The sequence below is a fragment of the Vulpes lagopus genome, chromosome 2 (genome assembly GCF_018345385.1).
Source record: "Vulpes lagopus strain Blue_001 chromosome 2, ASM1834538v1, whole genome shotgun sequence".
In the NCBI taxonomy this organism is placed as follows: domain Eukaryota; kingdom Metazoa; phylum Chordata; class Mammalia; order Carnivora; family Canidae; genus Vulpes; species Vulpes lagopus.
The window spans coordinates 8,533,331-8,553,464 of NC_054825.1; the positions used below are offsets into that span (position 1 = coordinate 8,533,331).

At 41.5% G+C, this 20,134-nt stretch overlaps 1 protein-coding gene across 3 annotated transcripts; it reads right to left on the reverse strand.

Annotated features, from left to right (window-relative positions):
• Positions 1-7,819: 7,819 nt before the first annotated feature.
• Positions 7,820-19,731, reverse strand: BUB3 (BUB3 mitotic checkpoint protein). Of its 3 annotated transcripts, none has more exons than XM_041745538.1 (8): positions 19,577-19,731; positions 18,932-19,126; positions 18,078-18,147; positions 15,745-15,896; positions 12,907-13,065; positions 11,074-11,251; positions 10,391-10,607; positions 7,820-8,167 (listed from the first exon to the last, which is right to left on the reverse strand). In XM_041745538.1, the coding sequence occupies exons 2-8, from the start codon at positions 19,124-19,126 to the stop codon at positions 8,158-8,160; spliced, it is 981 nt and encodes a 326-aa protein (XP_041601472.1). In that variant the 5' UTR covers positions 19,577-19,731; the 3' UTR covers positions 7,820-8,157. The 3 variants fall into 3 exon arrangements, with proteins under 3 accessions (XP_041601472.1, XP_041601470.1, XP_041601471.1); XM_041745536.1 differs by having other exon boundaries at positions 7,820-9,412; XM_041745537.1 differs by lacking the exon at positions 19,577-19,731 and adding an exon at positions 19,448-19,468 and having other exon boundaries at positions 7,820-9,412.
• Between the last annotated feature and the right edge of the window lie 403 nt (positions 19,732-20,134).

Consider the following 20,134-nt stretch of genomic DNA (forward strand, 5'->3'; position numbering starts at 1 on the left):
TGAGTTGCCAAAAAAGGAGAACCTTTTACAGGCATTTTTGTCTCTAATTCCAAATCCACAGTTAGATATGCTTGATGCAACAAGAATTAAAAATAACGTTCCCTAATTTTATTTTTTCTTCTCATCCACTCCACTAAGAAGCTCTGGTCAAGGAAAAACCATAAAAAGATGAAATCAATCAAGAAATTTGCTGAGAGAGGTCTAAACACTGTCCAAAGAGGAAATTGAAATAATCCTCTCTCTTGGTTTTTACCTTTTCTAAGATTTTCACTGGTGGCCAAATTAAGATTTTGCTTTGATAGGCCAATTTAAATTTTGGGTTAGTCTACTGCTTCCCAATTAGTCCCAAGAAGCTAGTCTCCGCAGGTTTCCACAGGCTTGTGGCCAGTCACTAGCTTAGAGGTCTTAGAACTCTTCAAAGAGTGTTTCTTTAGAAACATTAAATGTGCCCAGCTCAGGAATGGAGATGGCTACTCAAGGGTCTCCAGGGAGAGCCCTGTTCAATGTACAGATCAAATATTACTAACAATGTGTTAAATTGCCATGAAGAATTCGCCTTTCAGGAGTTAAATATATTTCCTCTGATTTCATTTGCTTTGTCTCCTAAGTCAAGTCAATTTATTACAAAATCTGTGAAGTCCAAATACATGAGAATTCTGTTTCTTTAATAGCTTCAGAATGGAATCAAAAATAAAGTCCTGGATAGGCGTGCCTGGGTGGCTAGTGGTTGAGCGTCTGCCTTTGGTGTGGGTCAGGGCATGAACCCAGGGTCCTAGGATTGAGTCCTGCATCAGGCTCCCCACAGGGAGCCTGCTTCTCCCTCTACCTGTGTCTCTGCCTCTCTCTGTGTCTCTCATGAATAATTTTTTTTTTTAAATCCTTAAAGCCTTGGATAACGATGGGCAGCATAAGCACAAGTTGTCTTGAAAGAGTACATATTATTACAAAGCAAAGGTTAAGTCCAACCTTTACAAGTACATTTAACATCAAGCAGAAAGCCAAGCCATCAAGGAAGGACCAAGCTCTCCACGAACAGTACCCGTTCCGAACATCCTAGTCACTGAAGTCCATGTTCACCTGACGCACAACAGCAGCAAAGGACAACATGCCAAGGGCTGTTAACCTACTCGTCCTCCACGTCTGAGACTACCGTTATGTTGGTTACGTTAAGGAAAGCTGGTTCCCCACAGTATCACCAGCGATCCTGATGAACTAACAGTGAACCCAAGACCAGAGCTGCTTCCACATCCAAAGCTTGAAGGTGTACACTGCCATTATTCCAACCAAGGGTATTTCTGTAAATGGAGAATGCTAATAACTGGCTGCCATGTTAAGCTGTGAAATAATGAAAGAATTGAGTGATTTTTGTCAGGCGATTCAATAAGAATGTTAGGTCTTACCGGCTGAGGAGATATGGCTAATAAAACACCGAAGACAAATTGTCTGGCCTCTTTAAGAATACATGGCTGGTACTAAGAAAATCTTCGAGAGCCAAGTATTTTGAGAATTATAAAGTGATGTTATAACAAGGTCAGGAGTCTAGGTACATAGGTTTTAAATTACTGCAATAGCCTATAACACAGTCCTATAAAGGGGATGAAAGGTACTTCATTACAACATTGGAAAAGCAAACTTCGGTGCTTCAGAGACCAGTAGGTATAATTTGTACGGTTCTTCACGTTTGTTGGCTAGGATGGTCAGAGGTGAAAGACTACTTCTTGGAAGATTAGCTAATGAAATAAACCCCTGGAAATGAGCCTTCAATTACTTCAGTGTGACAGCCTGCTACATTACAGCTAAGGGAGGCAGATCATTTCTTTTGCCATTCCTCTATTCAAGTCAGGTGATTCAGAAAGTCAAACCACCAGTGGTGGATTCAAGGAGCAAAATGACAAAATAAAACCAACTGCTTTTCGTTTAAAATAAGTTCTGAAAGTTGGCTGCTGAATCATGAGTTTTATACTAATTGGGCCAGCCAACTTGTGTTGTATTTGCTCAGTGACAGCTCTCTGTAGTAACCTGTCTTGTTTTTACCTTCAGATTACCTCCCTCAGAACACAAAATACTTCCCAACCAAGAAGCCAATGCCCACAACAACCCCACAAGTTCAGTGGGTATCCTTCAAAAATGAAAGCAATGTTGGGTTATATGTTCTCATTCATTTGGGGGAATATAAATAATAGTGAAAGGGAATAGAAGGGAAGGGAGAAGAAATGGGTAGGAAATATCAGAAAGGGAGACAGAACATGAAGACTCCTAACTCTGGGAAACAAGCTAGGGGTGGGGGTGAATGGGTGATGGGCACTGAGGGGGGCACTTGACAGGATGAGCACTGGGTGTTATTCTGTATGTTGGGAAATTGAACACCAAGAAAAAATAAATTTATTTTAAAAAAAAAGAAAGCAATGTTGGGGCACATGGGTGGCTCAGTTGGTTAGGCATCCAACTCTTGATCTCAGCTTAGGTCTTGATCTGAGTCAGGGGTTCAAGCCCCACACTGGGCTCCACAGTGGGTGTGGAGCCTACTTAAAAAATAAAAAAGTTAAAAACAAAAGATGAAAGCACTGTTGCCACGCACCCCCAACCAAGGGAAAGGTGGCCGTGTACCCAGTGTTCCAATGGATATTTGTGGGCAACCAAGCTTGGCAGCAAATTTCTTTGTGCTAGTTCCAAAGCGATGGAGTCAACCAGGTACCGTCTTTCTTTAAGGAAACTGCTGTAACTCTAATAGTTCAAATATGTTCTTTCCCAAGCTAAAGATGGTGGCTGATCTCACTCACAGGAGAAAGGGGGCACTCCACTCTGTCACTCCACTGTATGACCTGGCTGCTTCGCTGTTTCCCTACAAATGATCCTCTTTGTCCCTTTCCTTCTATCTTTTAGTAACCACACTTGTTGCAGAGTAGGGTTGGGCTCGTTCCAGGACAGATATAGTATACCATAGCTGCAACTTCTAAAAATGTGTATGTGGATACCACAGGAGCATTAAAAAGCACAAATGGGTACAACGCTTAAGGAGAATGAAAAAGGGGGTGGGGTGAGAGCGGTATAGATGAGGCCTCAGGTACAGGCAAAGCTTTCTTTAAAAAATAAGCAATTAAGTAAAGATGGTAATATTTGTAACATCTGGATGGTGGGCTTGTTGTGACTTTTTTGAATGCTTGGAAAAGCTGATCAGTATTTTTAAAAAAAGATATACTGCCAAACTTAAGGACTACGAATCCTATAGATATGTGAGAACTACATTAATCTACTAAAAAGAAAAAGTCCGGGCACCTGGGGGCTCAGTGGGTAAAGTGTCTGCCTTTGGCTCAGGTCATGATCCCTGGGTCCTGAGATGGAGCCCAGGGTCAGGCTCTGTAGGGAGTCTGCTGCTCCCTCTCCCCCTGCCGCTACCCCACCCCCTTGTGCTCTCTCTCATGCACTCTAATAAATAAAATTTTTAAAAGAAAAAGAGGTAAACTAAAAGTCAACTGACTAGTGAGAGCAACAGACTATTTTTTATCCAAGGAGAGCAAGGATTTGCTATTTATTGACTCTGCCAGGCACACTCTCATAAACATGCTAGATACTCATTTGTAACTCCATGAATTAGGTGTCTTTTTTTTCTCTCTCTCTCTCTCAACTTTACAGATGCTGAAGTTGGCCCAGAAATTAACTTGGCCGGTGATGCAATGAATCAAGCAGAAAAATTAGGATTCTGAGTCAGGTTCAAAGGCTGGACTCAAGACTCAGGCTGTCTCTTTAGGCCATCTGACACAATAAACCAGGAGACATCAATTCTGGAGGAATAACAGGCCATACAGGTGACAGGCTCTAAGATTCTGCAGTATCTTGCTACACTCTTACCTCTTTAAAGTACTAATCAGAAGGTTCTTGATCAGAGGCTTTCTGTTCCCACTGCTTTTCCCAGTGCCCAGGTTGTCGCAGTATTATTGACCAGTGATGTGATCTTAGATTTAAGAGCAATCGCTAAACTAAACCGCCTCCTTCACCAACAGGACAGTAGATGTGAGGACCAAAGGTCAGTCAAGTGCTTCAAAGCAAAACTTGGTCACACTATGGCATCATAGCATTTGTCAGTTATGACTGCACGCTCGTCACTACCAGCCACGATCCCTGCCCCAGACTGGAATCGCAGGGAGAGCAGGGACTTCATCCTACTTACCACTGGAGCCTCAGCACCTAGCACAGTGCCTGACATATAAACAAGCTTTAAATATTTGTTCAAAACCTCATTAGGTGGCAATTTAAAATAAGGCAATAAACAAATTGTGAATTTTCCTAACACATTGAGTGTATAAAGCACAGTTCTTCTATATGACCCAAATTTTATAAAATTACATATTTGAAAGCCCCCAGTATTGCTCAGGAGCATCTCAGCTATAAGTAGGCACCTGCAGGCTCTCACTCCAGAAGAGCCAAAAGAGTGAGGACCTCTGAGAAGCAGCTCACTTACAAATTTTGGAGCACCTGCCCAATAGGACACTTGGGGATGTAAATATGAAATCCATGTCATGAATTCTCCAGGGCCAGGCTCCTCTAGCCACCACTTAAGATCTCTTGGATACATGCTTCAGACGCTCAGGGGATGACCAGCCACCTGTTAATTCAAAGTACACCTAGGATATCTCTTCTCAAAGTAAATATCATGAAGACATATGCCTTGTACCATTCATCACATCACCTCAGATAAAACCTCCAAATATGTTCACCCACACATTTTCATTTGATGAGGCCAACAAGAACACTTGTTCACAGAAAATTTGGAAGGATGGATTTTGGATAACCAAAATGTTATCTCCTGTTGCAGGATTATGTGATAGTGCAATTCATTTTTTGCTTGCTGTTATCTAAACATTTCTACAATGAATATATTAATTCTATAATAGTTATTAAATGCTTATTAAATTAACAAAGCTAAAGGTCACATGTCCAGTGCACTGGACACTATTCCAAATTTATATTGATGGGGCACCTGGGTGGCACAGTTGGTTCAGTGTTTGACTCGATTTGGGTTCAGGTCATGATCTCAGGGTCATGAGCATTCTGCTCTGGCAGGAAGTCTGCTAAATATTCTCTCTCTGCCCCTCCCGCAGTTTGCGTTGTCTCTCTAAAATGAATCAATCTTAAAAGAAACAAAATTATATTGGAAATTGCTTTTGTTTTGTTTTTTAAAGATTTTATTTATTTATTCATGAGAGACACACAGAGAAAGACACAGGCAGAGACACAGGCAGAGGGAGAAGCAGGCTCCACGCAAGGAGCCCGATGTGGGACTCGATCCTGAGTCTCCAGGATCACACCCTGGGCTGCAGGCGACGCTAAACCGCTGCAGCACCGGGGCTGCCCTGGAAATTGCTTTTGAAAAAGAGATCACCTCTATCACTCATTCAGCAATACCAAAGTGCCCAGTGCTCATGTGCCAGAGCAAAGATGTGGTCCCCGCTTTTCATGGAATGTAATAGGAGAGTAAGGTGTATACATACAAAATTGTTGAAATGCTAGGCAGTATATGCTAAAGGTATATAAACAGGAGGTGCTTCAAGCAAGTTCTGAAGAAGCGTATACCCTTGTGAGCTGGAGTAAGGATGGAAGGCTTCATGGCAAGGGGGATCTTGAACAGGACATTGCAGAAGGATTCAAACTAAAACTGAAAGAGCAATTCAGAAAAGGGAAAAGTCTAAGCAGACTGTGAAATGTTGTAGTCAGACTGCGTATCTGAGCAACAATAAAGCATACAGCTTAGCACTCAGAATATAGACTCCGAAGTACAGTGTTGGGGATTGGGCGGGGGGGTGGGTGCAGAGGGTGCAGGGACAAGGAAATGGGGCACATACTAGAGGCTCTGGGGCAAGGCCATTTGGGAAAGCTAGGTTTAACAAACTCAACAGGCATGTCTCTACTGCTAGAGTTCTCCAAGCTCTTACCAGGATATTGTACATTGAGCCTCTTCCACAGGGAAAGAAATTGTCTTATTTGACCACATCATCCTTTTTCACTGAAGAGATTCATGCATAGCGAAACAACTTAGGACACACCTCTCTGACAGATAACAAAAGGAAAACAATAAAGGGCTTGAGTCTGGCTCCATCCTTCCGTCTGTCCTTCCAATAGGGCCCGGATTTTCCCTCAAAAACTGCCGATGTACCCTTAAGTTTGGACACAGAAGAACTCAGAACCAGGTATTGCTGCTCCCACTTTCCCATCTACTTGTCAGAATCCCCAGCAATCAGCCCCACCCTCGTTCTTCCGAGAGCACCTTGACAGTCAGCAGTGGCTTGGGCACATACCTGTCATAAAGTGATTCAGGAACTTCTATGAGCAATGGGAAGCACTGGACAATCCCAAGCACAGCATAAGAAAAAGAGCAAGTGTTTTTAAGGTCTTGTGAATAGAGCAGCTTTCTCAAATTAGCAGTGTCAAGGCATTTGTTATAAAATCAGTTCAGGGGGCCATAATCAATATTTCTTAAAAAAAAAAAAATAACAGACGCATGTCATGTACAAAGAGCAAGTCATACTTTATAAAATTTGTCTCTGTTATACATACTAGATTGACCTCTGTGCTCTGGACTGTAGTTCAAATGTATTTCCTACTTGGATCATGGCTAAAAGGTGTGAAAGTCACTGTTCCAGAAGACCCAGAACTGAGGGCCAAGCCTGGAGGCTGCTGCACTCCCCAGATGGGTAAGGAGCAGTGGCAGCAGAAAGAAGAGTCATCAGAATAAAAAAAAAAAAGAGACACTTGACACTTAAGGGATGCCTGTGTGGCTCAGTGAGCCCCTGCCTTTGGCTCAGGTCGTGACCCCAGAGTCCCGGGACAGAGTCCAGCATTGGGTCCCCCGCAGAGAACCTGCTTCTGTCTCTCTATATCTCTGCCTCTGTATCTCTCATGAATAAATAAATAAATAAAATCTTTTTAAAAATCAACAACAAAAAATAGACACTTAAAAACAGTAAAGTGAATTAGGAGAAAGAAAATCGAGGAGAACATTAAGGTATTATACCTGGGTCATTTGGGGGAAAGGTGGCTATAATCCTCAACAGACAAATTGTGAAGGACAGCAGATTAATAGGTCCACAAGGGAGGCAGGGAGACACATTCAGGTTGAGACACATCTGGTTTCAAGAGACGAGAGGACCCCAGATGGAAGTACAATGGCACTCCCACATCACGAACTCAAAACAGGTCCCCCACACTGCTTTAATTTTGGTCACCTTTCACAATACTGTATTAATTCACTTTCAGTTAAACAATGGTTTTAAATTTATGCTTTGTCCTCAACCAAGTGGTTATGACTCTAAAAAGCACATAATCGCACTAAAGAACCAATGCCATCAGTTAGTCCCTGACTATTACATTATTCACTATCCCAAGGGCTTCACTTTGATTTAGCATTTGATGGATAAGTACAGACGGGTCTGTCATTTGGCTCTGTGCGTGTGTGTACAGGGACTGTGCCAGCACAGACACATGTGAGCCACACAAGCCCTGCCACACCAGCACTAGGGGAGTCATGCCAAAGGGTGCCCGTCAGCTGCCACACTTCCGTGCCCATTCTGTGAAGCTACACAGTTGGCTCAAGAGCCCTGCTGATCCAGCAAGAGGGCACAAGGGAAATGGCAGGACTCCAACAGATCACTTTAGCCAGGACTGAACCCCCAACGTACACCAGAATAGACATAATTAAGCGAGGCAGTGTGGACTTAAAGGTAAAATGTCATCCCGACCAGGCCCTTGATGAAGCGAGTTTTGCTTTACAGGCCTTTTTATAAAGTAAATTACATTAATTACCAACATTTAAAAACATGCAACATTTAAGGGTTCTGAATCTCTGATTTATTAGACAGCATGGAAATAACAGATTTAGATTATTTTACAACAAGAGTTCAAGCTACTCATAAACACAACTAGGCTTTCTGGGGGTAAAAACAATTCCTCACACCACCACACAAGGACACAAAGACTCCTCATCCTACACAAAGTCAGCATGAAAGGGCACACAGACAAGTTTTTTTGTAAGACAGAACATAGAGAAATCCACATACTAAATAAGGTGTCCACAATGACTATAACACATCCCTTAGGGGATAAGTATGTATTTGTAGGAAGCAAAACAAAGCTTGCCATAGAGAAACCACTTTCACGAGATGATTAGGTGGACCTGCAATGAAGAAAATACATTTCAAAAGATGGGTTCAGACTTACACTAAGTTTTCACTGACACGCTTACAAAAAAAAGACCTTTTTCTGTATCAAAAGAATTTTAAAAAAAACACATCATGGATAAATTTCAGTAAAGGTCCAACTCCCATTCAAAAACATACATTTGCAAATAATGTAAATAAAACACCAAAGTTTGACAACAGAAATACTATTTGGAACTACCTAGAATAGACCAAGCTAAGTTCGTGTTCTGCTTCAGGGCATTACATTAAAGTGAATCTCATTCTCACTATAATTTTTTTCTTTTTAACCTTAATCACCAGCGGCTGGGCAACTGAAATGGACATGAGAACTATATAAATGTCAGAGAAATATGTAAACCTCATTAATGTTTCCAAAAATTCATTTAGAGATAGAAACAGGTCCAAATAGATGCCTGTCTAAATGTACTGCAATTACGTTACAATTATTTTTCCAAATACACAGATATGCTCTGTCTTTTCTCAGCTCATTACTGACTCAAACAATTTGCCCTTCTGGGATCAATTGTTTGCTAATAAATAATTGTTTACAGTCACAAAATGAAGTTAGGAGGTTTTCTTATTAGTTTTCCTTCTGCACCCTAATAAGATTGAAAACTAGCTGATTCCCAGGAGTCTAACCTTAACCTTGCTTTGTTGAACAGCCCAGGAAACGATGAACCATCTGCTTCGGAAAATAATGGACGGCCAAGAGGAAATACTGTTTAATTGTAGATTAACCTCCTCATGAGGCAGTCTGAAGCAGCTTTCGAATTAGCAACTACAACCAGCAAAAGAAACAAATGGCTCAAGAGCCTTTTCCTCCACCATTTAAGGTCCAGAAAGAATGCAAAGGGATTTTTATTACCTATATTTATTTACAAACATGTATTTCCACAGTGGAAACAAAAATTATCAAGGTCAAAACTGATTCTCAAAAGTGCAATCACTGCCCTCCAATTTTGTTTGCCCAGAATACCTTTAATGTAACAAACCATCAAACATCTCATGCACTTAAGAGTGTTTATTTAAAAAAAAAAAAAAAAACAAACACCAATAGAAACCTCTTTTCCATTATTTTCAGGTTCTTATAATATTAAAATTAATATATTTCCCTGGTTTCTTTGTTAATAGTAATAAATCCACCATTGGGGAGTACGAATTGTTTTATTATCATCAACATGGCACTTAAGTAAATGAAATCTTGTCAAGTACATGGTGACCTACAAGTTCAAAAGAAAAAAGAAAAGCATGAGATCAAAATGGCCGGCCAGGACAAGAAACACAAAAGTGAGAGATTAAATGCAAACACAGCCCTTTATCCAACAGGCTTCACATACTAAGTCTTTATTAAAGTCAAACCTGTAAAAGTATGCATGATACTGAATATTTAATACTCTGCCCCCTTTCAGGGACTCAACCAATTTTACAAAGGTGCTAACCCATTTTAACTCAGAAAAGTAGAAGAATCCTAAAAACATTCAGTTATTCCATATTTATTGAGGCCTGGGTAGTGAGGGACAGAGTACAGGGACAAAGACCCATAGGGAATAGGCATTTTATGGTTTAACAAGAGCCTAAGTATCGGTTTTCCCTTAGGCCTGGTTCAGGTAATTAAGTAAAGAGCCTTGCCCTGTTAGTACCAAAAAAATGTAAATCATTCCTCTCTGTCAACAGTTACAACCAAGAGCCAAAGACAGCTATGAAAATTTCAAAACTATGGAAATTTGCTATTCTAGGCAAGGCCATATTACTCTGGGTTTCCCATAAGACCTGAAGGTCATTCACTTTGTGTAAATATTAAAGAAACAACTTCTGTGGAGAGGAAAGATTTTTGGCAGTTCAAATTCTTAAATATCTTAAATAGAATTTGCTAAAATAAATTATTCTTGAATTCCTCAACTTAATTTTGAAGCAATGAGCTAGTAATAACTCCAGAGATTCAAATAATAGTGCCTATTCAAGAAGAATGAGAGTTTGACATTCTTCTCTACCAAACAACTAGGCACAATTTTATCCATCAGACGTCTATCAACCTACGGATATTGAAAGCTTGGGAGAACAAGATAAAATCAACTCCAACCCTACAGTCAGCTGTAATATCGAGCAGGCATCAACAATGCTATTCATGAATTTAGAAAAATTAATAAATCCTGGGTTGAATGCAAGAAAAGGCTCAAATACAGGTGAAGCATACTCACTTGGGTTTTGTTTCTGCGTCTGTCACTTGGCGAATGAAGATACCATCTTCAGGATGTTCCGTGTCATCCATTTCATACATATACGACGATGCTATTGCAAGCGTGGTCCCGTCATTACTGAAGGCAAGGGACGCAATGCTGGTGGGGTACCGATGGAACTGGCACAGTCGCTTTTTGTTAAATGGATCCCAAATGTTTACGAATCCATCAGAGCCACCTGCAAGTCATTTCAAAAGAGGTAAAATGGTTCTTAAAAGCAGATAGAGAAAAAAACCATTATCTTAACGGTTAATTTTTAAGGTTGTAGAAATTACATTTTCCCCACAGAGGCTCACACACAATTTTTACTCCCTGAATATCAGAAAAAACAAGCACAGTTTTTTCAGAACTCTGCCTAAGCGTAAATGTTTCCTGTCCAATTAAAGTAAAATTGTTGGGGCGCCTGGGTAGCTCAGTCGGTTGGGCATCAGACTATTGATTTCAGCTGAGATCATGACCTTGCGGTTGTAAGATCAAGCCCCATACTGGGCTCCGCGCACAGTGCGGACTCTGCTTAAGAGTCTCTTTCCCCACCTCCTTCAGCCCCTCAACCCCTGTTCTCTTTCTACAATTAATTAATTAAAATAAAACAAAGTAAAATTATCATCTCAATGACGTGATGTAGGTGCACACCCATACCGTACCTGTGGCAAATGTATTGTGGATGTTGTGAAAGGAAATGGCATTGACAGGGTAAATCTGCTCGATGTTGTTCTCCTTTAGTCTGTGACACTTGAAGGCATACTTCTTCTTCTGTACCTCAGGGCTTGGGTCCAAGTACTCAACTGCCACTCGGCCCTCGATGGAGCTTAATACATAGCCCTGCCAAGAGGGAACCAGACAAGGACAAAAATTTTGACTCCAGCTTCCAAACACAAGGCACTAATTCCCAAATTTGAAATGAAAGGTATGAAATGAAATTCCCCACATGAAAGAGGATTATTTCAGAAATGAAAGGTAAATACAGCCAGGTTTTGTAACCAGGTACAGGTTTTAAGCTATACTAACATAGCTATGACCAGACCAAAAGTTTAAGAACAGTATTACCCATTCCATAAAAAAAGAAAAACGAACCTGTCACACCTAGTAATTTTGTCAAATCTAGACAAGAACTTTCAAGTGCTTCAGTATCATTTACTTGTTGTCTTGTCCGGAGGGTTCTCAAATTTGTTCCATCAGCTGGGTGTAATCCGCTGCACTCTGTGCCTCTTCACCTCCAGCAACTCTAAGAGCTGTGTGTCCTTCAGGGCCTATCAGTGACCCACACCAACCAGAACACCACCCTTCCACCTCAGCCATTATCCCTTTTGCATTTAACTACAGCAAGTTGAGTTCACACACAAACACCACAGATTTTCAACAATGTTCAAAGTGGCTTACATTTCAAACCTTTTCTCACCTTTCCCTGAAATGACAACATGTGAAAAAAAACTAAGAGAAAAGATAAATATGAACCCTGTATCTTATTTATTTTGTTAATTCTAAAGGTATGAAAAAGCATTATTCCTGAAAAACTACTTAGGGAGGAAAAAAAAAAAAATCAGTGGAATCTTAAACTTCCATTACCAACCAGAAACATGTTCTAACAAAGTTTTAGACATAAGACACAAAAATAATATTAGTTAAATCTTTAAAAGTCACATAACTGCAATTCCTTACCTTCAGTGGAAACTTACAATTTCCTGAGAAAAAGAACTGTGATCACCATTTGAGGTGCTAACCTTTTGAGATAAAGGGTCAAGAGAATAACTGACATAATTGTATCCAGCTCCTCAACCACTAAAGGACAGCGTAAGATTCCAAAGATATCTGCCGTTTTTAATGACTTTTCCTCTTGTAAAATTCTTCTGGCAGCTGACCCCACCACCAACTCTCCTTCAAACTTTAAGGATTTGAGGGGAGAAGGGGCTTGCTAATAAACAGAGCAGCCTTGTTTAGCAAGGCTAAACCGGTAAAGGGAAGGGAACCCACTCCTGTTTCAAGAAGTAGCCATTACATAAGGAGTATCGCCTTCTCTAATCTTATTGGCATTCTTAAAACAAAAACAAAAAAAACACAAGTTCTACTGTCAGACCAGCTAAAGAACTCTTTTAGTATCAGGGTTACAAATAGTCAAAAAAAAGAGAACAGCAAATTCCATAATCCTAAATTTCCAGATTTAAATTTGAATTTACTGGTTTGGTAAATTAAGATATACGCAAAACTCTCTGATAACCCTGTACCTGTCAAGCATCCTGAACCAAGGAATCAGAAGACCTGTATTCAAACCACTACTAGATTACTTAACCTCTCTGAACATCAAGGTCTTCTCTCAAACTGGGGCAACACACTAGAACACAAGGCTTTCAAAAATGTATCTGACAGCAAATTCTAAACCACTACTCAAAAATTTAAAAAGCAAAGCTTTAAAAGGCAGTGATCAATGAGATCCTTTCACTTTCAAATTCGAAAAAGGCGGGTAGGGAGTAGGTCAGTACCTGCTTGTTTGGGAATGCGCGTATGCAGCGAGTCTGGTACTTCAGGCTGGACTCGCGGCGCTGCTGCACATAGCCCATGTTCCGTAAGTCCCACACCAAGACTCTGCGGCCTGCAGTGCCCACAATCAGCCGGTCTCCAGACACTGAGAGGGTATACACCTTTCAAGAAAGACCAAACTTACTAAATTCTACCCATTTGCCTAAACAGAACATTTTGTCCCCCGACAAGTCCAATAATCATAAAACCATTAAAAAGTTAGCTGATCAGGTTCTCAAACACAGGTATTAAATTTTAAATACTACAGTTACACAAACTAAGTAATGTGCACAAAATAATCAACCCAAAATATTCTTAATACTTAGCCAAGCATCATATACTGTACATTCTAATTAATTCTGCAAAAAACATTTTTGAAGACGATTCTCTAGTTACTAAAACAAATTCAACTATTAAGCGATTTTTCCAGCCTTCCTGCTTCATTTAGTAGCAATATAAATGTGCAGAAAAACACTCAAAAAATAGACAATAAAGTCATAAAACACATTCAAAATACCTCTCAATAGGCTTTTAGCTTTTCACACAATAATCATTTCCAAGTTATTTTTTTATGACCACCTTTTAAAAAAAAAGATTTCATGTTGAACTCTAAAAATCTTTATTTTTCTCAGCTGTCACACTGAATAAATAGGCCTTTCTAAGAAGAATGAAGGAGTCATCATTAATTAGCTGTTTAGTTGCTTTGGGTGGCATGTGAACTCAAAATTAAAACACAAGGATAGTGGCCTGGCATGTGACAAAACACATTCTTATGCCCTGACATCCTACTAAACACTCAAGACAACGTTCATCTTTAGTGAAAATTTAAAATGCATTTTCTCCCTTAAAAGCATTTATTTTCCCCCACATAATGCCCTTTTTACAATACAGAAAATTTTTCTGCAAAAAATTCCTTTATAATACATCAGAATTCCCTACAAGTATTTCAAGTGGTTTGTTTTCAAACATGTCCTTTGGGAACCAAACAGATAGCAAACTCATGAAAATGGTACCAAAATTATTTTCCTGATCATGTTAAATAATTTTTTTTAATCTAGACTTCAGACAAAGAATTGTATTCTGGTTATTACTTTCAACCAAGAAGCAACTCTAATTTAATCTGATTTATTAATATTTTAAAACCTGAAAAATCACTACTAAAAAATGAAGAGAGCCTATGGCCTAGTAAGACCTCTCTTTATAACATTCAGTAACTAAACCACAAGGTCAGTCATCCCCAACTTAAATATATACCACCACCCCAAAATACCATGTTACGTTTAACGATACAATAACCCAAGGATCTCTACAACCGGGCCTTAAAATTCAACAACTAATTTGACTAAGGAAAAAATTTGAAAGATTCCAAACAGTAGACTCAATATAAGCATATTTAAATAAGAGAAATGTAAAACCTACCACAGTTTATTCAGAAAACACAATGTTTGCAGAAAAATGGAAATTAACCTGAGACATGTAAAACGCCAAACTTAAAAAACACAGAATCCAGCAAGAGATCGATTTATAACAGTACAATCAGATTGGGAATTTTATCTTAAATCTTTACTATACAGGTGACACACAAGCTTCTAATAGGGCTTTCTATCCCCACTGATCGTAAATCATGTGAAACCACTGTCATGCTACTGACTAGGTATATACATTTATCAAAGAAAGTATTAAAAAAAGTGACATAATGAACCTTGCTGAACCAATAAGCAGCTTGATTCAGTGTGGCTGTCCATTATACCATATTCTGTCAGCAATTTATCACAGCTCTTAACATGTTACATGCAACCATAAATCAAAACTAGAAACAATGCAATTATTTTATTCTGAACAAAGGTCTTGCCAGGAGTAGATTCGACTGTGATGTGACAGAAATAATGGCTCTTTGGATGCACTACAGTATATAATGATGGCTAACAGGAACTGAATAGTATATTTACACTAAGGAAATAGACTCAAGTGAAGGATACCTTTAAAGTGCTAAAACAATCAATCTTGAAAATTAACTACCACCTGATAAGGTCTGATGAGGATACAGCAAGAATGCTCAATTATACTTTCGTAGTACAGGATCAAAAGGTTAAAATAATACACAAAGTTTCGCTTTTAAAAAGCTTCCTTCAGGAGAGCCTTCAAATGAATCTGTCAACATTAAAAATAAATAAATACATAAATAAATAAACAGCAAAACCCAGGGAGTACCGGACATCTTTCTCACTAACCTCGAGTAATAACCCCTTCCACCCTCTTAAAAGTCCACGCAAATGAAACTTCAGGTCGTAAGTGAAAATGAGTGATGCTCTGTCCCACTTCCTGGTTTGGGCATGTCAAACCCAATTTAAGGCAATCCAACAGTCTTTGCTAAATGACTTCTCTGAAAAGACATGGAGTTGCTTCTCAGTCCTGGGATTTAAAGCATTAACAATACAGAGCAGTGGGTTTATTTAAGGGAGGGAGTACTATCCAGTACAAAGATGACGACAAATAGAAAAAAATGCTGACCCAAATACCAAAATCCGATCCCTATGCTTCAAAAAAAACCAAAACAAAACAAAAAAAAAAGAAAACAAACAAAAAAACAACTTTTTTTTTTTTTTAAGTAATCTCTACCCCAATGTGGGGCTCCAACTCAATCCCAAGATCAAGTCATGTGCTCTACTGATTGAGCCAGCCAGGCGCACCCCTTATCAACTCTTAATTAACCTTCAAATTCAACACCATATTCATCAAACATTTATCAAGTCAAATCACCCCAAAGATGTTAATTCCTATTATGAATGTAAAGAGCCTACCTTTTCAGGCTGAGAGAAGGTCCCTGCATTACAAGGAGTTCTGGGATCCCACAATTTAACTGTCTGATCCCAACTCCCTGTCACCATCACATTCACTTCTGGACAGTATTCAACACATCTGATAGGGGCATCGTGGGTTCCAACAAGATTTTCTACAGGCAGGAAAAAAAGAAAAAAACAAAAATTAACCCAGCTTTACTACCACCTCCCCTAAAGAAAGATTCCTCAAGTGAACAATAGAAAAAGCATTCTTTAAACTGTAATGAATCTGCTTGCACCAACTTGATGAAAATGTCTGCATACAGAAAAATTTCTCCATGGCTACAAAATAGTCATCCATTCCTCTCTGTTCACCTTACAATGCATAGTTTGATTCGCTGACAATGGTACATACCAAAGGCTGATTTGAATTTCACATTACATTAAATTGGCAGTATATCAGTTTTTTTTCCTCACTTGAGTCTAGATTCCTTAAAATCAGAAACCTTGTTGAACTCTATAGTTCTACTGCAGGTTCTGATACAGGGTAGGTACTCAAATACCCACTAAATGAACGAATGAGTAGAGAACTCTGGTCTTCTGAATCTGGATAAAACTTACTGCATTAAAGCCAATGTTTATAACTTATTTACAAGGTTGTTATCTCAAAGCTGGGGATAAGGAAGGTGGGGAGTCTCATGATTAGTCTACTTGGTTTTCACAGTGGGTCAAATTTCCAACAGATAATTTCTTTCAACTTCAACTCTTCACGGTATCTCATTCATTCATTCAACTAACATCTACTAAATGTCTAGTATGAGCCAGTATCTATGCCACATGCTAAGGATATGACAAAGAACATGTGGTCCTTATCCTCAAACAGAAAAATTGCCTATTTAAAAAATGTATCATTTAAACAAACAAAAAAAAAGTACTTCCTGAAGTTCAACAATGACCTCTTGAGAATAAACAGCTAATTCCCTTAATTATGGTCTCCATACCAAAAATGTTTATATTCCAGTGGTTTGCTTCTCCTAAGTTTTTCAACAAACAGGGCTGAAACCTGTAAACTAACTTACTATATAGAAGAAGCTAAAAAAAAAAAAAAAAAGCTAACAAAACCAAGCAATTCTGCAGTTCTAAGCTACATAACAAAGTAACTTTAATGAAACAGACTCTTTTGAGGTTTTTTTTGTGTTGTTTCTTTTTTTGACAAAATATTGTGCCCATCTTCTTTCCATCCTCCCATTGTCCAGCTCATCCTCAGCTGGTCATATCTCTATGCCTTGCCAATTGCTTCAAGTACAACCACACCTAATGTATGCATATACAAAAAACTTTTTTTTTTTTTTATTTTATTTACTCACGAGAGAGACAGAGGCAGAAACACAGGCATAGGGAGAAACAGGCTCTATGTAGGGAGCCTGATGTGGGACTCGATCCTGGGACTCTGGGATCACGCCCTGGGTCAAAGGCAGGTGCTAAACTGCTGAGCCACCCAGGGATCCTCCCCCTGAAAATTTTTTATGTCCAAGAGTTCTGTTCATTTCAGGTCCATTCCATTTCTGCTCTGCTCCAAAGTCACCACAAAAAATTAGTTAAATCGGGGATCCCTGGGTGGCGCAGCGGTTTGGCGCCTGCCTTTGGCCCAGGGCGCGATCCTGGAGACCCGGGATCGAGTCCCACATCAGGCTCCCGGTGCATGGAGCCTGCTTCTCCCTCCGCCTGTGTCTCTGCCTCTCTCTCTCTCTCTCTCTGTGACTATCATAAATAAATAAAAATTAAAAAAAAATAAAAGATTTAAAAAAAAATTAGTTAAATCACTTCTTAGCTGGGCCTCTAAGAAATTAACTAAAAGAAAATGTGTCATTATTCACTTAATAAATGCAACTGAAGCACATTCTATGCTAAAAATCACACAATTCATATAATAGCTAAATAGGAATGACTATTTTATAGTATCAGATTTTTAAAAACCTATTTTTTTTCGATCTGAACTAAATATCATAAGCTTCTCAAACATGTCCCAGAAAATCCTAACAAGCAGTAAAATACCAGGGGATCCAGTCCACTCCTGAGGACAGGTAAAGGTCAAATACTTGCTGGTAATTTCATGTAAACACTTAGATGGAGATCCTAATGGCACTGAATTTACTGAGAAAAATGCATGCATAATGTTTTGTGATCCCTAACTTAATGGTTACCAACTAAACAAAGCCCTAAATTTAAGCCACTTCTACTTGTAAACAACTTGGGAACTGGGCAATTCAGGAACCAACTCTTCCTAAATAAACATGAACACTTGAGGACGCTAGCTGAGGAGACAACAACTGTAAAAACATGGCCATGTTTACCTTGATCGGTGTTCAAATCGTGCATTTTCAATTGATGGTCTAATCCCCCACTCCAAGCATGTGTTGGGTCCTACAAAATAAATGTTTCAAGCCATTCAAAACTTACAGACGTTTACAAAGTGTTTCAAAATTCCGGTTTCTACAGCAACTGTCCACTTTATGCCCGGGGTGATGTACACTGGCTACACACACACACACACACACACACACACACACAATAAAGCAAATGAGTGGCCACCAAAACTACAACAGATTAAGGAAGGGACCATTCTTTCACCACACCGGCTGACAGCACATAGGCTTTCCTATTTCCTAGTTAAAGATTTTTCTGTTTATTTATTCATGATAGACGGGGGTGGGGGGTGGGGCAGAGACACAGGCAGAGGGAGAAGCAGGCTCCATGCAGGGAGCCTGACAGGGGACTCCAGGATCGTGCCCTGGGCCAAAGGCAGGCGCTAAAAACCTCTGAGCCACCCAGGGATCCCCTCCTATTTCCTAGCTAGATGCAAAAACAAAAACACCTTCCTCTTGATAAACGACCCAATTTTACTGCCTTGCTGCAGATTCCAAATACGAATGTCATCTACCCAGGAAGTTTGTAGGGTTCCTCTCTTTGAAAGAGACGGGGAGTTTCCGACGTCTGCATGACCCAACCCTCCCCCTCCAACCCCCCATCCCCGACTCCCCTAAAAAAAAAAAAAAAAAAACTGCATTTGGCTCCAGACAGCGTTCAGGATAATCTTAAGAGCTGCCCACGATCACCGACAGGAGCTCCGACAGGATGCGGGCAGAAGGCGGCCGCGGCCACGGGCGACCCTCAAACAAAGAGGGCGGGTGGCCCCGGGGGCACCTACGTAGAAGGCGCAGTCGAGCACGGCGCCCGTGTGCTGGTACTTGAGCCGCATGGAGTTGGCCGGCACATCGTACAGGCGCACCGACGTGTCCCAGGAGGAGACCAGCAGGAACTGGGAGGTGTTGGGGCTGAACTTCACGGAGGAGATGCCGTCCTCGGGCGGCTGGTTCAGCTTGAACTCGTTGGAGCCCGTCATCTACGGAACAAGCGGCCCGTCAGCCCCCAGGCTCCGGGGCGTCGGGCCGACTGCAGGCCGGGCCGCGGGGAGGGCTTCGCGGCGAGGGGGGTGCTCCCCGGCGGGGCGGGGGGGGGCGCTCCCCGGCGGGGCGGGGGGGGGCACCCGGGGAACCGCGGCGGCCCGGCGTCTGCGCCTGCGCGGTCGGGAGTGCCCCGCCCCCACCCCGCCGCCCCCGCCGCCCCGCGCCCCCGGGGCGCCCCGACCCGCAGGCCCGCGCCGCGGCGCCCCCAGCTCCAGCCCCCGCACAGCCCCGCTCCCCGGCCCCTCGGCCGGGCCTACCGCCCCGGACGCTCCTAAAATAAAGAGCGATGCAAGCGGAACGGGCTCCCCGCGCACGGCGCCGCCGGCTCGGGGCCCGGGAGGCCCCCGGGGAGCCCGCCCCCGCGTCCCGCCGCCGCGACGCGCTACCTTGGCCTCCGCTCAGTAGCACCTCGGCCGCCGCCGCAACCTCCGTGCTTCCCTCCGAGCACTCGCGGGCTGGGCGAAAGAGGCGGAGAGGAAGCCCCAGCGTCCGGCTGCCATTGGCTAATTTCAAACGCCAACGTCTCACTCGAGGCAGCCAATTGGTCGGCTCGGAGGCCCGGCGTCGGTCAAGCCAGCCATCTTGTTCCGGCTCAAAGGCAAACCGCGGCTTTTCCGATCACATGGTCTCTCCTCCCCGCCCGGCTGCGGCGCCGGCGCACGTGAGGGACGAGCGGGAACTACAACTCCCAAAGTGCACCGCGCCGAGCCTGAGCCCACGCTCTCACCCACCCGTGGGCGGCGCTCTGGGAAATGTAGTTTCCCTACGCCTGGCGGGTCCTCAGGCTAGTAGGCGGGAAAGATGCTCTTTCCAGTTGGACCAGTGGCGCAACTCTCAGTCTTTCGGGCTCAGGAACCTCATTTAAGTCAATACTTCTAAAAAGCTAAATTATTCTCCCTTTCACTAGACATGCATACGCCAATGAAGTTAACCAATAAACGGAG